Here is a 21885-nt window from a genome sequence, read left to right as displayed (position 1 = left end):
GATGGTAATGGAGGTGGAGAAAGGCTGTGGTATGATAGATCACACAAGATTAAGGCAACATAGGAGAACAATAACACCAGTCATATACAGAAATTGATCCTGGCAAAATAAAATAATAGTTAAAAGAAAAGGAGATTTCAGTGAAGCAGCTGCATAGTCCTATAAATGGCTTTACAATGAAACTGCTGGTGAAATTCTAACATGTGTTGCTTGTTCTTTACAATTTAATTTATATTCAGGAATCAAGGGGTTTATTTCCTTCTTTTTTAAATTATTAATTTAAAAACAAAAATCAATTTTCACAACTGTTCAAGTGCCTGTTGCCTTTACTTTTGTCATTATTAACAAATAATTCTTGCACTCAGATATTAACTTTGCAACCTTCGTTCAAATATAAGCAGTCTTAAAAAAAACCCAAAAATAGAAAGTGGTTGCATATCACTGAGGCAGGAATCAAAAACAAAGAGAAAAGCTGTAGTATAAAATTCTTTTCATGACTAACTACTAAGAGGTCTTTCTTTGCTCCAAACAACTGGTGAGATTCACTCCAGAAATACATGTGTATCAGTACTTGGGGGTTTAATAAATGAACTAATTGAAAACAACACATTTCTATACTTAACTGCAAAATGTTCTGAGATCCTTTGTGAGAAAACAAATTGACAGGAAAGAACTTACAGAGGGACTGTTTTGAACCTCATAACCCATTGAGTATCAATCAAAATATATAAATATTCTTAAAAAGATAATATTTCGATTTTAAAAACATCTTGAATAGTCTAGATGAAGTTTAAAATGGAAATTGTTCTTAAAACTCCATCACAAACTGACAGTACTCCATTTCAGGAATATTTTATTTAAAGCTTCTTATGTTTCAGGTTTAAAATTTTGAGAAATACAATCCCCACCTGTTCCACATCAGAGTGCATGAGAAAGAAACATCTAATGAACCCACTCTGCTGAAGCCTCTACTTTCATCATCTGCTCAAACAGTGTATTTTTATAACAGTTTTTGAGGTAAGAACAATATGGAGGAAGTGGAGATACACTCTTAAGAGGAAGTAAATCAAACACAGCAAACATTACCTGTTTTCTGATGCTGCTGCAAGGTTTTCCTTGTCTCTGTGAAAGGAGGGGATACGGTATGAAATAAATGCAACTGCCAGTGATGGCAAAAAAGCCCCACCCAAAACAACCAGGGAAGAACAACGTGGGTTGGGGAAAAATGTTTGGTTGCAAAAAGCATCCTAGAGTGGTTGCTCAAAAATACAGCTGTGAGAAACCTCTTCAGCTTTCCAAGTGAAACCAGCAGATATACAAGTTTGCTGTATGCCTCTTATCACTTGCAAACAACTTTGTTTTAATAATAAAATAAAAGGAAAATCAATGGTTAGAAATGAGATATTGTATGTGTGTATACAATTTCAGGAATAGTTTTGACTTTAATAAGTTTCTTTTTAAAAAAGAATTCAATAATATTCCAGCAGAACATACTTGGATGCCAAATCCGAGCAGTAAAAATAATCAGAGTTGGGCAGTCCTCATGGACCCGATATTTTGAAGTGATAAGCAGTTAAATGGTTAACAAAGACTTAAGGACAAAAAGGATTTCTTATGCCTGGCATCACTTAAAAATTCTCTGCCCTATCCAAATACTACTTTTCTCAACCTAAATTGGATTAGAAACCATTCCTTCAACTGGAAATCATTCCTTTGTTGAGGTGAGGATTAAGTCAGCCTCAGTTTCACTGACAAAGAACTGGGCTGTTATTCTGTAAACACACATACACACTTAAAAAATAACTGATCTGTTTAAATGCAAGCAATTGTTTATCTGTAAGAGGTTAAGACACAAGTAATTTCATAAAGAATAGAATCCATTACCCTTAAACACCTAAGTTTGAAATCCAGTTAGTTAAGTAACTGAGAGAGTTTCACTATTTAGCAATTTAATGGGTGATTGCATCCCTTCCTATTTAAGGAATTGTGCTGAAATTTCAACAGGTTTAAAACTGAAATATGCCAAATGAGATGACTTTTCTTAAGTGGCATGTAAAATTACAAACCACAAACCAGTTTCAGTTAGGTAAATGTCCTCATTTACCTAACTGAACCTTCTTCCTGAAGCATCCTTGGAAAACAAAAAAGGAATACATGCACTTCTTTATATAGATTTGCTGGGCTCCAATCATTAACCTACATTATGTTTGGAAGGCTGTTCTTAATATTTTCCACATTATTATCAGCATTGTGTTTATGTACTTATACATTTACATACATATGTACAGTCATATACTCTTTCCTTAGTTCAGTTCCAAGAATGTTATAAAAACCAATCCAGTTAAGATCAGCAAAGGCTTGGGCATAGGTGTTCTCTACGAATTTTTAAAACCTCTAACTGAAATGTAGCCCTTAAATATATGAATTGAAGCCAGATTTTTGAAACCCAGAAGTTGGGAAATGCCCCTCAGATGTGTCTGAATAAGATGTTCCTGTGGTCAGAAGAGAAATACCCCAAGGAGGTCGATGGTTCACCACTCTGAAGCAATGAGAAACCAAACACTGTCCTTATGGTAACCAAGCTGTGAGTTCACTGCAATGCCAACTATGAAACAAGGCGCAGGAGGATGGATTAGAGACTGTGCAGGTGTAGGAACTGTTAATTTACCAAGAGCCATCATCATGCAACGATGTTAAAGAACGCAGTCCGGTCCTGGAAACAAAGCACAGCCCTATTTATCTCCAGTGTTGCCAAATGCTCTATGAGAAATAACAGCCAAGACCAAAAGGCAGGCAGATGGCGTCAGGCTGAAGCAGTGCTAAGCCTCTGTTGTTACAATTAATCTGATCCTAACTTTTCTGCTCCAATAGCTGGGGCTACACTGAACAAGGCAAAAAAAAGTCCCTTGACTCAAGGTCACTTTGAGGTCGGTATTTCACAAGAGCTTCTCCCCCAAGTGTACAATATTGGATACATTGAGTGACGATGGCAGGGGAGTTATGAAGGTTAAAACAGTGAGAGAAGTATAGTAAAAATACTTCCACAGAATATAACAAAGGTAAAGGCACAGAGTAAAGGGGAAAATGAGTTCAAAGGCACATAACACTTCTTCCAGGACCTATTTCTCTTCCCAGTCAATAGGAATAATTCCCATTTGGCTTCCAAGAAGAAAGGCTCAAGATCAGATGTGCCTCTGACTAACAATACTTGCATTTTAAGGAACTGATGACTGGATTTCTGGCCTTTACAATCAAAACATTTTTTGCTAACTAAATGCAGAAATAACTTTACTTTTGAGCCAAATACATCCCTCAGGCAGGCTCAGTAAAGTCAATACCTTCACAACATGAAAGAATTTGGCTCAGAATACTAGGAGCTGTTTGTATCTCTGTCTACACTGGCTGCTGCAATAACTGACAGTAGTGGATAATAGTTTTGAGCTATCTGGGAGAGACTTAAAATTACTGTGGGGGATTTTTTTTTTCTGTCTGCAGTTGTTTGTAGTCCCTACTGAAATGCCTTTTGATAGAAGGGCTTCAGTCAATGACTGTTCTGAGAGAACAGTGCAAGTCCCACAGATTTCATTAAATGTTAGACCTGTATTTCAAACAAGACCTATTTATGCAATATACTGTCTTCCCAATTCCACAGGACATTATACAGTAGAAATTATGAAATGTTTTCTTCTCATAAAATATGCTACATGATATGGTGCTAAAGGCAGAGTGAAATGATAGAAATAGAGTCTTTCCCTTGCACACACCAACAAGAATTAGAACAGTCTGAGTAACAGAAATCAAAATTCATTTGCAAGCCAAGCTTATGTGTGCTATTGGACACTAAAAATAGCCTGGAGAATCTTCAGAATTTTCAATAAAGGAGTAGGTTAAATCTGAATGCACATAAGGGATATTAGAATGCTTTTCCATTCTACGTTTTGGGAACAAAATGCAAAAGATCCCTAAACATGTACATGGAGCAGGCAAGCTGAAATGTGGAGGTGGTGCACCTTCCATCTACCATCTTAGACAGTAACAGATCTAGACTGTCTCTCTGGAAAAGCTCTGCTCTATTCCCTTAAAATGTGGAGACAGAATCCTATGATGTGCAATGAAGACCTGGTGATATAAAAACATGAGGTATCCTGAGAGCCCACATGGTCTTTCAACTACTCTTTCAGTACTGAAACAAAAAGTGAATATTCTAATTGAGTTTTTTCTCTATGCTCTCGTGGAGCAAGACTGTTTATCTAATTTTACAAGTGAGAGACTAAAACTTCATAATTTGTTCATGGTCTAAAAGAAAGCCCACAGCAGTGTAAAGAACAGAAATAAGCTCTCCCAAATCCCAGCTGAGTATTTAGAGTATCAGTTCACCCTCTTTAATGAGGTATTATAGATTTTAAAATAAATATATCTGTTCAGTTCATCAGTATTTTACTGTATTGAGAACCCAATATAGTCTTCTACAGAGTCTGACAGATATACAATCTTTTTTCAAAGGGGAAAAAAACATACAGATTATTAGGGTCTATATTTATTGGAATTAAAAATTCTGTTTTTCTAGTAGCATAGTGTGGATTTGCAGGACTAATCAGACTTATAATTTTCATCCTAGCATGTACTTATATTTATATAAGCATATTTGCTTAAAAATAAAATTTCCTTTAAAGAAGTAAAACTAACAAAGTAATTTTAAAGAAATTCTTATAGGGTGTCTGGGAGTAAAGTTGTGTGAAAGCTATTTTATAATTGCCTTCCATACATTTTTTGTCTTGAAGGCATGAGACACTGACACTGTTGGAAACTGGACACTGAGCTAGATTAACTGCTGCTCTGATCCAGTGAGGCTATTTCTACCTTTCTGTATTTGCAGCTGAGAATTTTTCCATGGTCAGATTACTATTGAGGTTGTTTGCCATTTTCACCCCATGCTATATTTCTGTTATTTTAACAGACACCAGAAGACAAAGAAATGACAGGCAGTTAACTGGAGAGGACAGAAGATGACTATCATGCTGGTTTAGTTAACACTTCAGCTTGGGATCACAAAAAGGGGTAGAAGAGCTAGTCTCTCTTTTTCAGCCACTGTAGTTAAGAATGTGAGCAGCCCACGCCAAAACAATTGCAATATATCCTACTATGTTTGCTTTCCAAAACAGGGAAATACTTTTCTCAGAGGAGTTTCCTGGTTTGTGCAGACAGTGCCACAGAAGAGAAGAAGCATTATCACAGATTCAGTAGAAAACAACCAGCAGCTCGTTCTCAACACATAGTATGGAACACAATCAAAGCAGCTCACTAAAATGCAAGCCAATCCCTCCTGTGAATGCATTTTAGCGGCATCTACAGGTTTGCTGTTAAATCTAACAGTCACAGAATAAATGCAGCTGGACATACAGCAGCCTTAGTGTTGGGGAAAGGTAAGGTAACTTTTGCCCAAGGTCTACATTGTGATATTTGGCATATGAGCTCCAATTTTAAATTTTATCTTATTGGTAAATACATCATTTAGTAAGAACTAAGACTGCAAAATTCTGAGCATGTGTAGCAATTGGAGCTGGGATTCAATTCAGATAATTATTCCCTATCTTGGCCTTAAGTGTGCAATTCGATTTAACGGAATGTTTTCCTGTAGCTTTCTACAGCCCCACAGTATAAAGCGCAGGGATCTGCCACCAGGCACCTGAGCACAGGATCCAAACTTTCAGTCTGTGTTCCTGATCACTACAGACAAAAACTTGTTGTACAGACAATGCACAACAAGTTTGGGGTTTGTATGCCAGGAAATTATTTCCCTCTCACTGAAACGTTCTTTCTCATTGTGACTTCACTTTTCTTCAGGGAAGCTGAGGAAAGAACAAAAACTGAGAGATTTCGCTTTCAGGGGGTTGTTTTTTAGATCTACTTTTTAATTTTTGCACATTGATGATAAGAAAATTCATACTTCCTCTACATGGCATTAAACTAAGTTTGAAGCTGCCCCTGAAACCCAGCAATGTGTCTGTGCTGTTCAGTTCTTTAATCAAATATCTAATTGGTATGAATTAGAATGGTTGTCATTTTTTCAGAATGTGGATTAAATTTTATTTCATAAACTCTCTCAAGGATTTTTTTACTTTCCTTCTCTCTCATTTGTAATCATATAACATTCTGGGTCAGCGACAACAAAAATGCTTACATGGAAATGAACTATTAGGAAGTTATTAGTATTTAGGGCAATTTTGCTGACATTAATGCAATTTAGAAGCAGAATAAAAGGAAGCAGTGCCAGTGCTGTGCTCCAGCTCATCCTAAAAAAAGCTATGAGCCAGGCTGATGATCCACAGAGCCCAGCTGAGTGCCTCTGAGTTACAATGCTTCTTGGAAAACCTGCTGCATGTTAGAACTGCTTTTCCCTTTTTGGACTGAGCAGTCAGAGAGAAAGGCAGCACTGGTGTCTTGGTTAGCCACCTGCATCAGCTGAAGGATGCACATTAGAAATTTTAAAGGTTGCACAGTAAAAATGAAAGTTAATGTTCATTTCTGATCATGCAAAAGTTACATGGTGGACAGGAACGTGCAAAAGACTGAGGCGGTAAAGATACGGTGCTACATATAGGTCAGTACACCCACACCCAGAGTTTAATTTCAGCTTTAACAGGCTCTGTTAGCTGATGCATTACTTTCTTTATGAACTGTTTTGAGAAAAGTTTAATGGTATTTTCTAATTGCATATGGAAGCTTCACTGTTTCAATTTTAAGTGGGTACATTAAAGTGGATACACTGTACCTTACACTGTCTTTGACCAATTTATTCTACAGGGAACTGACGTGGAAACAAGGGATTTATGATGCCCTAATAATTTTTTTTCCTGTAGAAGCTCCAGGAGTATTTAGAGGAAGAAAGACTTTATATTTGATCAATTTTCTCTCCTGATTTCACTCAAGATTCCATGGAGACAATTGAGTTATTTCACTGTTCCTACACTTTTATCACTCTTCAGGTGTTAAAAGGTAAGCAGAGATTAGAAGATATTAAATTGATGTACTTATTATTTTTTTTTATTATGTTCTTTAAGTGGGAAATCTACCTAGAGAAGTCTGCTTTATTTTACAAGCTGTTGTGGAAAGATAGGCCATGTCTTTCAAAAGTAGCAATTCTGGTAATTTGAGCAGCAGATAGGAGCTTTTTGGTAATTGGTCAGATCAGCAATGTTAATCACTGGAAATTTTGGCCAACCAAGGAAGGAAATCAAGATGCCTTAGCTTTTCTTAGTGGTGTCAGATGGCTTTGATTAGCAGCCATAGAACGAGGATATTATTGTGCTTGAGAGCAAGTTTTAGTCAATTAATTTTCATGTATCCTGCAGAAAGCTGTCAACTAAAGGCAAACTGATTAAGAAAGTATCTGGTAATACCATGCATCATACCAAAATTCTGGCTTTTTAACTCTTTGCAAACTCAAATTTGTGTAAGGATCCATTTAAGTTTCTGATACATATAATGGTAATCCCAGTCAGTGAAGCTCACGGTAGACCCAGCTAAAGAAGCTACAACATCAACTCAGCTCCTGTGGGAGCTGGAGTGCACAAGTGAAAAATTGGTGTCACTTCTTCTGCCCCTGAGGAAGCCTTCACAAAGCTCTGTGATGTTGGACTTTTCAAAAGTGATAAAGTATTCCCAGAAATACTTGTTCCTTGCTCTGGAAGATATACTCCACACAGTTGTGCATAATGAGTGAGAAACTGCAATGAAGTGACCTCTGTATTACTTAGCAAAAACATACTGTCCTTCCTGTGCAGTCAGGCATGAGGAGAGGGAGGCAAGGGAAGGAGCCACAGAACCTTCCTCCTTTTGTCATTTTGTCATGCATGAAAAGATCAGAGGTCAAGCTGTCACACCCACTCTCCTAAAGCCACACTGCAGCCACATCCCATCAGCACACACTGCATGCAGTCAGTGCCTCTGCTGCAAACTGAGCACTGCAGGAGGTCGGGGGGGGGGCTGCTGGAGCAGGAGGCAGGGCAGCAGGATTCAGGAGACAGGTTAGTTTAGATCAAACAGCCTTGTACCACAGCAGAAAAGGAGCATGTCCCTGTGCCATAACCAGACAAGCAGATTTACCTGGAAGGCCTTTTGGTTTTGATTTCCTACTGGCATCAGCTTTGCTGTGTCTTCATTAAATGCTTATATGCTATGCCTTACTGGCAATACTGGGAAGGGCAGGGGGTGCATATGACTACCCATATCCTGTGTTTTACTTTATTTTTGGCATGGAGGTTATTTAGAAGACAGTATTGTCACAACCATTGTCCTCTGCTCAGCAGAGCCATCACAGGTCAAAATATATTCAGCATGGGACAGATATGCCTGCCATCATCAGTGCTGGTTTAAAGAATTACATGACTCATTGAGTCTTCAATGAGGAACCTATTTTAAGCCTCACTGCCATTAATTGTGATTGATTTTCCTGTGTGGGACAGCAGACTTCAAGTGCTCAGGAAACACTGCAAGATGGGGTTGGTCACTTAGAAGCCACACAGAATGAGATAAGCCTGAGCATACGAAAATATAATAGGCTAGGCTTGCCCTTTCACTAGAACAAAGCTACCATTTTTTTCAAAGCTTTAATGCTTTTTTATCAGGCCCAGGTTTGCTCCTGTCAGTAGCAATGATATGCACTAGAGTGAAAAATCCAGGCAAATTTCTCTGCCTTACAGACTAAATCTGCCTCCTCCTCAGCAAGCAAAAACAAGGCCTCTTCAGAGGTATACAAAAAAAGATCCATAACATTAATTTTCTGGACTTGAAGATCACCATGACAACATAAAAGTAGATTTTTGAGGAGTAAGAGTTGAGGAATTACTAGTTTAAATATTAAAAAAGAAAAGACACAGACATAGAAATACTTGATTGACAGTTTTAACACAAAAAGTCCATCACTTGTGAGATTTTTTAAAAGGGACTGGACTAAGCAGTTGAAATATGCTACAGTAAAAACCTTGCTGTAAGGATTAATGAAGGCACCTTCACAAAAGGTCTTTAACATTGCAGCAATGCTAAAGGCTGCCAGATATTCAAGATTTTTTCCTATTGCTTTTTTTCCCCATGTAACTGCATAAAGAATTGACATTCTACAAGATTGGAGAATGTTAGATTCCATATTTTATCCTACAGAAAAAAGGATTAAAACTATTGCCTATATAATTACACGGTTTATATGCACTGAATTTATATCATTAAAATACCTTTCAAAATAACATTAAGTGTAAACATTGAGATATAATCTAGACATTTTCATTCTAACACATGCACTAGAACTCTTGGGAATGACTAGTATCTGTATTATATTCATAAAACACTAAGAGGTACAATTGTTATTACCATGAAGAGACTGTATTACTCCTTATTCATAAAAATATCTAATTTGGTTGAAAATTAGAACTGGAAGATTGTTTTGCTTAGGTAAAGTTTATGTTTATGAAAAACTTAATTGCCTATTGATATTTTAAATTTCTATCAAAATTTCCCATACATAAGTAAAATTCACCACCACTTTGGTTCACCAAAGGTTGCTCCTGGCAACAATCAGGAAAAGTTAAAATGTTGCTCTTATTTCATGCAGTGATGCTGATTTACCATAGGTACTAATAAGATAGTGTGATCAGAACCTGTTTGTGTTGCCATAAGGAAAATATAAATGCATGCTGTGAATTAAGTAGCATGTCCTGAAGTGCTCTGGTATTCAGCTAAAAGTGAAATGCATTTTAAAAGGAATTAGTGCTTATGTACTCTTCAGTAATACTGAAGAATTAGGTTTTTTATATATGTATGATAATCTTTTAAACACTCATGTATTTGGCTGATTCATGCAAAATTCTCCATGAACAGTAGCGTTTCCTTGTTTCTATAACACAGAAAAAAATGGGAGTTTGAATGAACTTGGTTCTTGTACGAACTGCTGAGACAAATTTGGAAGCAGCAAAAAGTGTAAGAGTTTCAATCTGATCTCATGCACTAATCCCTTTATTGGAATTACTGCTACCAGATAAAAGTACCTAACTCAACTGCTTTGTCAGGTTTATTCTAATTTAGACAACTTACAGGTCAATAATAATTACAGCTAATAATGGAAGGCTTTTTAACCAAATTTTATATTTGGGAAGAAAAGTTCTCCTTCTTTCAATAATCACTTGAAGCAGTTATTGTTTTAAAACATAATAAAGTACTGTGTAAAATAGGCACAGAATTATTTTAGTTTTAAAACCTTTTATTTCAGATAAAGCATGCTGCTATATACAGAAAAAATGTCAGTCAAAGCAAGAGCAATACAGAATGGGCAACATATTCCTTAAAACTTACAAGATGCTTTTAAAAGCTTCAGTGCACCAGCAGTATGATATATTCTCACTCCTAAATTACCTCTAGCAAAATGTCATTTCCTTGCAGATCCTGAGCAACCTCAGTTCTCTCTCTTTCATATAATGATAAAGTTTCCAACACAAAACTTACAGCAATGGTTTCAGTAAATGACTTTTGCCAGTATAATATATTGAAATATAACTTCACATTGCTAATATCTTATTTCAAGCAGGATCATTTAGCTATGCAAACTAAATGTGTTTTACACTTAGCAAAGTCTAGGCCAATCAGTATTCCTTTTCAACTTTCTTTCTCTTACTTCATTATCTTTACATCAGTAAAACTGAAAATGGCATTCTTTTTCCTTCTAAAGAAATACTGTCAATAACTTTCCTCTCATTTTCTCCTAGAATTAAAGTCAAGAGACTACAATAGTGACATTTGGCTGTATACTGAAGTTTGAGATAATAAAGGAAAAAAAGCTAAGCTACTTTATCATGAAGAACATGTCCTGGGTTGTGTCATGATTTCACCTTTGGTGACAGTGAATGGCTAACAGGCTAACAGCAGAAACCAAGTGCCTAGCAGCACATCTTTGCACGAGTGGCAGGCTCGGGCTCTAAGTCAGGCCAGCAGTTAATGTGTTACTGGGACTCAGTGTTTGCCCTCGGACGGGGGCGTTTAGCTTTTAACATTAAGGAGCTGCGCGGACAGGCCGTGATGCCAGTTGCGCAATTTGGCAAAGCGTGGGCTGTTACGTTCCGTTTCAAACCTCTCCCTGTGGCATGAGGAAAGAGAGAGACAGAGACAGAGAGAGACACACATACACAGAAGAAAGAAAGGAGGGAGAAAGAAAGGGGTTAGGGACCATGGCTACCACTCCCCTGCCTTACAACTAGGGCAGTGGCAATTTATTTGGATTTTTTCCTCAGCTTTCAAATCAGCATAGTGAAGGCTGGGTGATGCTTTTTGGACCATGTGTGAAAGGTTTTGCAGTGGTTTATTTCTGAGAAGTAACTTGATATAACTTCTTATTCTTTGACTTGTGCTTGGTATTACAGGGCTGCTTTTGCTAGAAACGCAGTGTAATCCCATTGTTTTCCTCCCAGCAGTTTCTCTTGGCTTCTCCCTCCCTCTCACACAACTGAGGAGTCAGTGAAAGTTAACTCATACAAGTGCAAAATAAATGCAAATTATTTTCCATTCTCTAACACTTATGTCAGCCCATATATAACCTGCTGTCCTTCCTGCAAGGACCATGACCTTAGGTTTCAGCAGTACTTTTCTATAGCTTCCTCAGAATTAGTGAGTATTAGTGTTGACATTTTGCATAGATATTTCTGGTCATTTGTGTCACAAAGCAGAACAACAGGGGATTTTCAAAGCAGAGTCCTGTGAAGTAATGGCCACCTCCTGCCACTCCCAACTGCAGACTGGGGTGCTCAAGCCATGCTCAGCACCTCTCAGGATTTAAACTTTCCTAGATGCTCTATAGTTTAAATTCAGCTTTTGTACATAAAAAGGGGAAGAAGGAAGATGTGAGATGATAGCACAGTCAAGGAGAAGTATATCAAACAGAATGAAAAAGAAAATGTTCTCATTATTTGCAAAACTTTTTGCAGTCATTGCAAACAAGGTCATTTTTTCCTCATTATTTACACTCAAAACACAAGACAATTAATTGTGTTAATGCAGTGGAACTCGAGAGTGAAACCAGCCAAACAGAAAGGAGCAGACTGGGCTGGTTTTACTCCTCAGGCTGAGGAAAGCACAAAACAATAAACAGAGTAAATGCCAACAAATTCACTGATATTTCTAAATCTTTTGAGCTTAGTAACACAGTGCCATGCAAGTAACAGTCCTAAAGGAGTCTTGATGTATAACTTCTCAAACTATTTTTTATGCTTTTAGGTAATTAAGAGATATAAAGTATTTCTAGCTGAAACTTTCTGATGGCATTTTATTTCAGCTACACCAGAATATATGAGCTCCAGTGGGTCTGACATATAATTTAAGAACTCAAGTACTGCTTTGAAGATATTACCCCTCCATTCAAGGAAAAGGTATTCAGAAACATCTGTTTGGCTTGAAATGGATCCCATCTCTCCAGAAAATATTCCACAACAATCATCACACCAGCAATGAAAAGTTTTCATAGCAAGTTATACTTTCACGTGTGCCTTCAAAATAGCAGCAGCATGAGCAAAGGACAGTCATACAACACACTCATTAATATTAACTGACAGGAATGTTCTGCCACCCGAATTCCCAAGCTTATGGGTTATTTTGAGCATATGTCATGAAGTTGGAAGCAGCAATCTAAAATGACTATTTTAATGTAAAAAAGTTCTGCCAAAAATAAGCTACATCTTTCTTCCCTCTACTCCTAAGTATTTGGAAGAAACGTGATTGCCATTCCATGCAATTCCTGCTGGCTACACTGAGGAGCTGGCACAAAGAGACAAGAGAAAGCACCAGAGAGAGATTGCTCTCAGCCTGCCTGAGGCCACAGTGATGGATGCCTGCACAGCCAGGGCCCTGCTGCCAAATCCCCAGTGGACTGTGTCCAGTGTTTGAGGTGGGTATCAAGCACCCAGATCGTGCCAGTGCTGTCAGTGGGGTAGGAAGGAGACTGCAGTTCATTCCTTGCACCAGAGCTTACACCAGTCGCGCTGTCCTTGTGTAACTACCTACACATGTTCCCTTATGCCTCTACTATCAATGCACACCTTAAACCTGTTCAGCTGTGCCTAAACATCACCAAAAGCATCCTTGGGCAAGAAAAGAATAACACAGCGATACCTAAAGACTGCAGAAAACGTGCAAAGCATAGTGGATGCAGTCACGTACTTGGAATTACACTGGATAGAAAGTGCAATTTACATGTGTTGATGTGTTATCAGGTAATTATTGTCAACATATCTCATAGCATGTAAAGTTTCCACTATTTTGTATTTTTCAAAGCCACAGACCTAGAGAGATTATTGCTTTAAAACCACATATTACTCTCAGATATGAATGGGGCAATGTTAAGTTCAGCACAATGCTTTAAATCCCATCATAATAAGGATTTGGATGCGTGCTATTACATCAAAACAGATAATGCACAATACATGTAATGAGAATTAGGCTTGCATATTTGAGGGAAGAAATAAATCCCTGAGGGCTATAATGTCAAGCCTGATGTTCAGGGGCCCAGCCATGAACTTGGGTGAACTGCATGGAGGGCTTACAGCAAACACCAACTAAAAGCATTCTTGTATTCTCACAGGGAAGACAGCAGATCTCTTTCTCACTGATTCAACATTTGTAACCTGCACTGTGATCAAAAGCTCAGAACCTTTAAAGAATCCACAGGGCAGTAATATATAAAATAGAAAAAGATGAGGTAGCTTGAGTACCAAACACATCACAAACCCAGCCGGTGGCTTAGAGCACCTGAAGTGAAACAGGGATTTGAAGTATGCAAACAGAAACTAAGGATTGCATGCAGAATGCTTCTGATTCAACTACAGTTTTTAAGCACAACACAATAATATTTAATACATCTATTTCCTGGCTATGCAGGATGATGATAAATCTTTAATTCCATATTATATCCCTGAACATATCCTCTTTTTCAGTGTTTTTGATACATCATATGAAACAAATACATTTATCCATTAGCAAAAGCAGTCCTGTGCTTCCATATTCTACAAATTTAGGTCATATTTATTCCGAACAAAACATAAACCAATGATTATGGGTATGAACGGAAACAACTCCTTTACTGTATCATTTAAGGAGAAGCAAATCAAATGTCAATCAGAGGGTCATCCAAATAAATTGCTCACAGATTTCAGTGCTATCACAACATTACATGTTTTTTATCCACTTACACATTCAAGCAGTTACACAGGCCTTGGAACTCATCACATTCACACGCCCAATAAAGTACAGGACAGTTGCATGAGCAGAGAGCTTTCAGATTTGAACATACACGTCAGCAATTTTACACTGTTTTTCCTAAAAACATGCTGATTCATTATCCTTCTCATTCCAATGCCTCTCAATGACTGAATTTTAATTCTAGTGATTTTTAAGTAAATGTGTTAGAATATTTTAGGACAAAAATATAATAAAGAAAGCTCATATTAATGCCATTTTAAAACATTACTGGGTTATCAGGAAGGAGAAAGCTGTATTTTTCACAGGGACTTGCCTACCTTGACCTCCTCAGGGCTTCCTCGTCTGGATCTTGCACTGCAGGAAAAAATGTTTCAGTTAAAAAACAGAAAGCAACTAGCTTTATGGTATTTAAAATTCTTTAGAAACTTATCAAAAGCCTATCTAAAGGTGCATTCACACTGACTTTGTAAGAACATCATGAAGATAGCAGTTCCCTAGGGACAGGAAGGAGGATGTTAGGAGGAAGGTAGCTATTACAACTACTTTCCCATTCATTATTAGCAATGTTTCACAGCTGTAGGCAATGATTCTTAAGAGAGGTCCTGCTGTTTTGTACAAAGCAGGAGAGACAGCAGCAGCACATTAATGGAGGAAGGAATGCTAAATATTTCCTCCTGATGTTGGAAAAGGCCCTGACCTTCCTTCTCTCCACAACAGGAACCACCTGTGAGCTTAGTACCAGGTAGCCACAAAACCATTTCCATAGGCAACAAGGTTAAAGCTCTTGATACTCATATCAGATCTAGGTTTAGATAACAGGGCTGATAGAGACATAGATTCTATACAAATGGCGATTCATTATTTTTTTTGATCTCCAGAAGTCACTTCTATAAAAGACTGTTTCAGAAGACACGACATGTTTATAATTTTTGTCTAAAGAATGGACAGCTCTGTACGTCTAGGCGCAGGAAACCCAAATAGTGCACTGCAGAGACTTGATTTCTAAGCAGGAATAACTGTGGGGTCCCAAATGCTAGTTTAATGTACAATCTGTTACACTTTTATGCTGAGGCCCCTAGCAAAAGAATTTTCTTCATAAAGCATAAGGTGAGATTGTTCACTATGATTTCTGAGTTCCCTGAAGTTACATCCATCTTCACCCTCACTGACAACTACATGAGCCTGAACAAGAGTATTCCCTGAGTGTCAGTGGCCAATACCAGGGCAGTGAGGAAAGATATGAATCTAAAATTAGGATGAGGGGGATGTTTTGTTATTCAACTTACTGTACTCAGTTCCAGTCATCTGGGCAAGGATGCGGAAGGACTTGGACTGCAGGTTGGCAGAGCGACGGCTCCAGTCCTCACTGTCATCCTCAGGCTTGTTCTGGGTTTTAAGCACAGCCTGATACACTGGAGAGGCACTGTCTACGTGAGGATCCTTTATAGGGAGGGTACTGCAATTCAGAAAGGGAAATGTTGGAAGCAGTGCTCTGGTCACAGTTTCTCACCCAGCCATCCCCTACATAGCTTTGAAATGATCAACTCTTAAAAATATACATAGATCAATTTTACATTATGGCCCATTCTGTTTCTGAAAGGCCCTGTTATCATTCAAATCTGTTTGGAAATACCTGTTCATGATTCCTCAGCCAATGCAGGTACACAAGCATGCAGTGGTTAAAACAATATGTGGAGAGTAGGCCAGGCAAAAACATTTATTTCTCTGACCATTTTTGTAATATATTATTGCTTATAAAAACAACTTCATGTTGGTACTGTTTCATGTTTTCTTTAAATTACAGTATTGGACCACTGTACCTTAAGGTTGCAATTAGAAATAAATCCGTATTTCAGTATAAAAATAATGAGGTAGACTTTTATAGCTTTTCCTAGAGATGATTCTTTTTCAAACTGAATTAAACTTCCATCTGCCATAGTCTGGATTCATTGTCTACTAAACATGTGAAGCACAGGAAGTCTAGACTTGCACTCAAGACTTGCATATATAAGTAGCATCTGAAACCTTTAATGACAAAATGTATCTCAGGATCTTACAACATGCTTAATCATCTTGCAAGTGATATGTCTAGTTGTGCACACCTAAAATCAAAGCTATACAAGTCTGTAGCCCAAGTGAGGTAACCTTGCTTTGATTTATGATGCAGGCTAGAAGCAGGCTTTGTAACTTCATAGGTTTTGGTGGTATTTTTTCCCCAGCGAAAATAACTTCTGCATGGCAGAATTAAAATTAACTATTAATGGAGCTGCAGAAATATACACTGAGGGAATGATGTGTGCTTGGAGCAACTTGGCTCCATGACTGCTCTAAATACAAGGTCTATTTTTGAAGCAAATGATTTATTGTAACAGCTTTATGCTATTCCATAAAGAGCTTTGCAAGCAGCAAGCTCAACTTCACGAAAACTGAGAAACACTTCTGTTTAAAGTTAAGGGCCATTTGATCCAACAGTTGCTTCCTTGGTTCAGGCTCAAAGTTAGTGCTAAGATACCACTGTGCAGAGAAAATCTCCAGAGAATCTGAGTCTATGATTTGAAAGCCTGAGAGGACTCATGAAAAGCCAGGATGTCTGACATCCTACATAGAGTGGGATGCAAATGTAGTGCTTTAAATATTAGTACTTCCCAGCTGACATATTGCTCTTCTTCAGCACTGGGTAATATATACTGGTTTGATGGATTTACACACAATACCATGTATTTATAACCCCCATATATGCAAACTTCTCACTTTCCTGAGGAGCCACTGAAATACAAGCTAGTTAAGTTTTTTTGTGTGTTCCCACACTATCACCTGTGCGGTGGAATGCAGCTTAGGTGAATTTAGAAAAAAACTTGACTCTTCAGTTTAAGCTCTGCCACGAACCATAGAAGTTATGTAAAAAAGTTCCTCAGTGTGAAAGATGGCCTGTAGGAGGAAGAAACATTTTCAAGCTCCTTTTTTAGCTTGTGTTTCCTAGACCACAATCCTTACAATATCCAAACACTAGCAGGTACAGAAGGCAAAATATAGACTTGTTTATTTTGGGAAGGGTCTGCCATCAGTGATTTCCATTAGTGCTGCTTCTGTGTGCAGCAATAGACAAAGTGGTGCCGTAGCCTTCTTTAGATGGAAGAGGGGAGAGAAACCAGTAGTCCTCCTCTTGCGGCCCATCACACACAGCTAAAGAGCTTGCTGAGGCAGGAAGGAAAGCACAGCAGTGAGTTCAGCTTTCTCCTGCCTTCTGCAGGAATAGTCTGTGCATGGCAAAGAGATTCTCTGTAATACCAACAGTAAATCACAGCAACACCCTCTGGAATGTTCTTCTGCTGCTTCTGACACTTGGCTATGCTGAAAGTTCTGTCATGGCAATGTTCCCCAAAAGGTGACCCTGTTTTCAAGTCCCCAAGGCACTTCAGGGTGCTTCACACCCAGAACCTGCCCTGTATGAATACCAGAAGTGACTGCTTGATGTGGGCCAACAGTTAAGTTCATATCCCCACACTGACTTCTTAATCTTGCGGAAGCTTAAAGACCTGCTGTATGGGACAGCAAATTTCCCAGCTGAACACTGTTCTAGTGTGGATAATAAACCACTGGTGCTGCTGATTTCAACCATGGACCACTGTGGCAGCAATGGTGTGCCAGCCAGAGACAGTTAAAATTCCTCTGTTTAAATCCTCTATCTCAAATGCTTTCTTCTTATATTATGACCTATGTACAAAAAAGCAGTTCAAAGGTTTATGTACAGATATGCCATTAACTCAAGCATTGTTAAAAAACTAGAGCTGGAGGCTGGACCACAAATTTCACAGTAGCAATGTGTGGCATTAATATGACATATTAATATCCTTATGGTAGATGATTAAGGCAGGAAATGGAGCTTGGTGAATTAACCTCCCCAGCAGAGTGAAACATGCTCATATAAATTGAACTAAATTAATGCAATACATTGGAGTATTTCCAACTCTGTCTTTAATTCAGCAGGCCTTTTTCTTTTTTTAAAAACATAATTATATTGTGGATGAATAACTAGGACATATAAGCCTCTCAGCATGGAAGTGTAAAATAGAGCGCATTGTTGATTATGAGCATTTCATAAACCTAAATGTGACAGTTGATTCTTACAGGCAGCCTAAAACTGCACATAACCATGTTAATACCTCTGTTATACCTCTTTGTAATTTAATTTCTTTCCATCTGGGTGTGGATGTGCAGAAATATCATGCATCTTTAAGCATATTACTTTAAATTGATGCTACTGAAAAAAAAACCCTCTTCCCAAATGGGTTAGAGCTGTTGGAGGTTTTTAATCTAGAGCCTAAGGTATTCTAGTAGGAGTCATTAAAAATTATTTTCCTTTTTCTTATCATCATTTAAGTCACACATTTTTGCCATTAAAAAAAACTTTAAATACAGTCAAACCTCTCTGAATAAGTAGCAATGGAGGAATTTTACTTTTTGGAGTTTATTATAAACTATGGTTTACTATGTGAATCACTCCCTGGAGGCATTATGCAGATTTAATTTCAGTAGATATTAAGTAATAACTTAGGAACACTGCAGTGTTCTACCTCTGATGTAGACATACAACACAATATTGTGACATCAGGTATTAGACTAATTCCAACTATTTTAAAAAAAGGCCTAAGAGGCAAAAACCCCACAACCCAACAAACAAAAGTTCATGTAGACTGGTAAATAGCCAGCCAAGTTGACTTATTGCAGAGCACACGCAAGATCTTAGTTTTTACAATCACATTATTGATTCTTCTACTTCAACTGTCAGATCTTACTCCCAATAAAAGTGCTGGATGTATGTCTTTATATAACTTGTGCATTTGGCTAAAACTGCATAGTGGAATTTAGAAGTGTTTTGACAGAAACATACTCAAAATGCACTGTCAACATGGTTTTACTGCCACCACTTAGCTCCTGGTTCTTGGTTTAGCAAGATCAATTAAAATGGAAAAACAAAGAGTAGAAAAATATATAAAGTCAGGGCATTCAAAATTTTTTTACCTTTAAGTTTCAGCATGGAGTCTGAGTATCAATAATTCTGTCCTTCTACCCTTTATGTTTTCCATGGTGATCCAGCAAGCGAGGATTATTTCTAAGTGACAAGACCTGACTCTGATCTCATGAAGTTACAACATCACTGATTTCAAATGGTCAAACTAGAAAATGAATTCCTATCTTAACCCTGTCTGTCCATCACTGATAAAATAGTAAACTGTTTCCAGCTGCTGTCTGCCTTTCAGATGCGCAGTCTGAGTGTGCTTACCACCCTACGGACACTTGTGGACAAATGAAAAGGACTAAGACTATTAATTAAGAACCAAGACCAAATTATAAGCTGATAACTAAGACAAAATAAATCAGCACACATTTTGGTCTTTTATATCAAAAACTTATATCAAATACTTTCGCATTAAGCATAATCCTAACTCAGACTTGATCGATTAAACAAGCTAAAGAATGTTATGATTTCCACTGCAAATTAAAGTTCAGAATATCACAGAGGAAACTGAAGGAAACTTATAAAATGGAAAGAATCCACCTATGCAGCATTAACTTTATAATCATCTGATCATTTAAATTGGTAATTTTTTAAAACATTACTATTTGCATCATATAATGCTACAGCATTTAATAGAAAGCGCCAATGTATCATAAAATGTCTCCTATAATCCATGCCTATGAAGGATATGAACTCTTATAGAGAACACAAATGAACTTCTTTGTACTTCACTAATTGGAATTATGAGTCTACTCAACACCTGTGGAGATTCACTGAGTCATGGCCAAAGCCAGCTAAAGGTATTGCTTGTGATCCATCAAGAGGGAGAGCTGTGATGAACAATAATTTTGGTGCAAAAAGTTAGCAGAAAAGAAAAATAATTATAAAAAAGAGAGAAAAATGGCCAGCAAAATGGAGCATAAGCAAATACATAAACCATGCTCATTTTGAATAAGCCTGCAGCTAACATATGGAAAAGAAACTACATTAAAATGTGTTGCTATACCTGTATTTTGGTGTCATATCAAAGGAAGGCAATTTCTATTTTGGGGAGAAGTGCACTTGGTAAGAGAGAAACCTGCCTACATTTATTGCATATGTAATTTCAGTAAAGTTATTACAATTCTGGATAAGTTAATCAAGTAAGATTACCAGAAACATGCATTGGAAAAGCCAAGTTATTAAAGATCAGGGGATTTTGCCTAAGTCCAAAGGATCTGTGTAAAACACATGTACTGTATGTAAACTGGGGATAGGGAAAATCAGCAAAACATTCCACTCTGAAGAATAAAACAGTAGCGATCACTAAATAAATATTTTGCATTCTTCACATCTCAATAAAAATTCCACCCCCCTTTTCTGTCCTTTCTGAGCTATGCATATAATAATGACTATTATAAATCATGGTTGTCAGGAATGAAAAGCCATCCAATATCATATAGAGAGCATTAGATGTATATTTGTGGGTTTTACCAGTTCTAAGAGGAATACCAGAAAACTAGGGTAAATTAAGGTACTCCTGACCATGGTAGGGGCTTGGAACTTTAAGGTCCCTTCCAACAACAAACCATGCTATGATTTTCAAGTGATCCATCCTTTTAAATTCAAAACATGGAAGTGCTTTTGGATAATGTCTAGGGTTGATACACATTTTTCATGTGTAACATACACCAGGAAAAAAGAAAGAGTCCAGGAAGAGCAAATGTGTCATGCAGGTAGGGATGTTACAAGCACCATGCAGAGAAAGAGCATTCCACAGAAGGAAATAACCTTACCCAGCAAATTCTCCACCCTGGGCTTGTGCCTGGCCTGCAATTGCATCCATGATAGCATCCTGGGAATACATGCTGATCGGGGTGTTATATTGCGCGTGAATTATGGTAGCCTTGCCGCCAAGGCCCTTCACCTCAATGGGTTTGTGGGTAGACAGGGCAGAGTCCTTCAGGACATTGGGGTTGAAACGCTCCGTGAAGTCCGTGCTGGGTTATGCAAGAGTGAGGTTCCATGGGGAAGGAAGGGAGGGGAAGAAAGGAGAGAGGCGTGAAGTTAAGTGAGGGAAGCACCACCAAGAGAGGAGTGTGCACGTCTGTTCATGGCATCTCACCAAAGCTTCTCATCAGGGGAGCACAGACAATATAAGTAGCAAGCCACAGTGAAAAGATGGCTGGGCCAATGGATGTCACTTTAGGGTTGGGTTATGATGTATAAAAAGGAAAAAAAGGGTGAAATAGCTGTCACTGTATTAAAATATCACAAAAAAATCTGTATTTGTGTGATACTTACATACACTAAAATTTTGTTGTTATATGCATATATACATCTAAGTGTATACAAACATGCACATGTATATATGCATGCCCATGGGACGTACATGCACAGTGCAGAGAATTCCCACGTTTTTGTCATCCATTTGTGTTTTCAGAAGGGTCTTACAAAGGTCTAGAAAGCACAGTGAAGCGAACAGATATCAGGTTCTCTATTATTTAGAAGGCTTCAGTACTTTCTGTCTGTGTTATTAATCACAGTGAAATTTAGTAGTTGTGCCTTTTAATCTCAAGGCTTTCCCTACAAAGGCTAAATCCTCCCAAAATCTCTGTATAGCCAGCCTGAAGTGCTGCTATGGCATGATAAAT

The 21885-nt window shown here is 37.8% G+C and overlaps 1 protein-coding gene across 7 annotated transcripts in view; it reads right to left on the bottom strand.

The window, feature by feature from the left end:
- LDB3 (LIM domain binding 3) overlaps positions 1-21885 on the bottom strand; it is a 112992-nt gene that overhangs the window by 28623 nt on the left and 62484 nt on the right. For 4 of the 7 annotated variants that reach the window (XM_084210664.1, XM_084210663.1, XM_084210665.1 and 1 more), the window contains exons 6-8: positions 15519-15688; positions 14550-14586; positions 1087-1122 (exon numbers count right to left, since the gene is read on the bottom strand). In XM_084210664.1, the coding sequence (XP_084066790.1) occupies positions 1087-1122; positions 14550-14586; positions 15519-15688 (243 nt within the window). Of the gene's footprint in view, positions 1-1086; positions 1123-10231; positions 11123-14549; positions 14587-15518; positions 15689-21027; positions 21232-21885 lie in introns of those variants that run through there. The other 3 variants (XM_084210669.1, XM_084210666.1, XM_084210668.1) reach the window with 2 other exon arrangements.

Source organism: Fringilla coelebs, assembly GCF_963513975.1.
Source record: "Fringilla coelebs genome assembly, chromosome: 8".
Classification (NCBI taxonomy): domain Eukaryota; kingdom Metazoa; phylum Chordata; class Aves; order Passeriformes; family Fringillidae; genus Fringilla; species Fringilla coelebs.
Note: the sequence above shows the minus strand (reverse complement) of the source record. Positions and strands in the feature narration are given on the sequence as shown.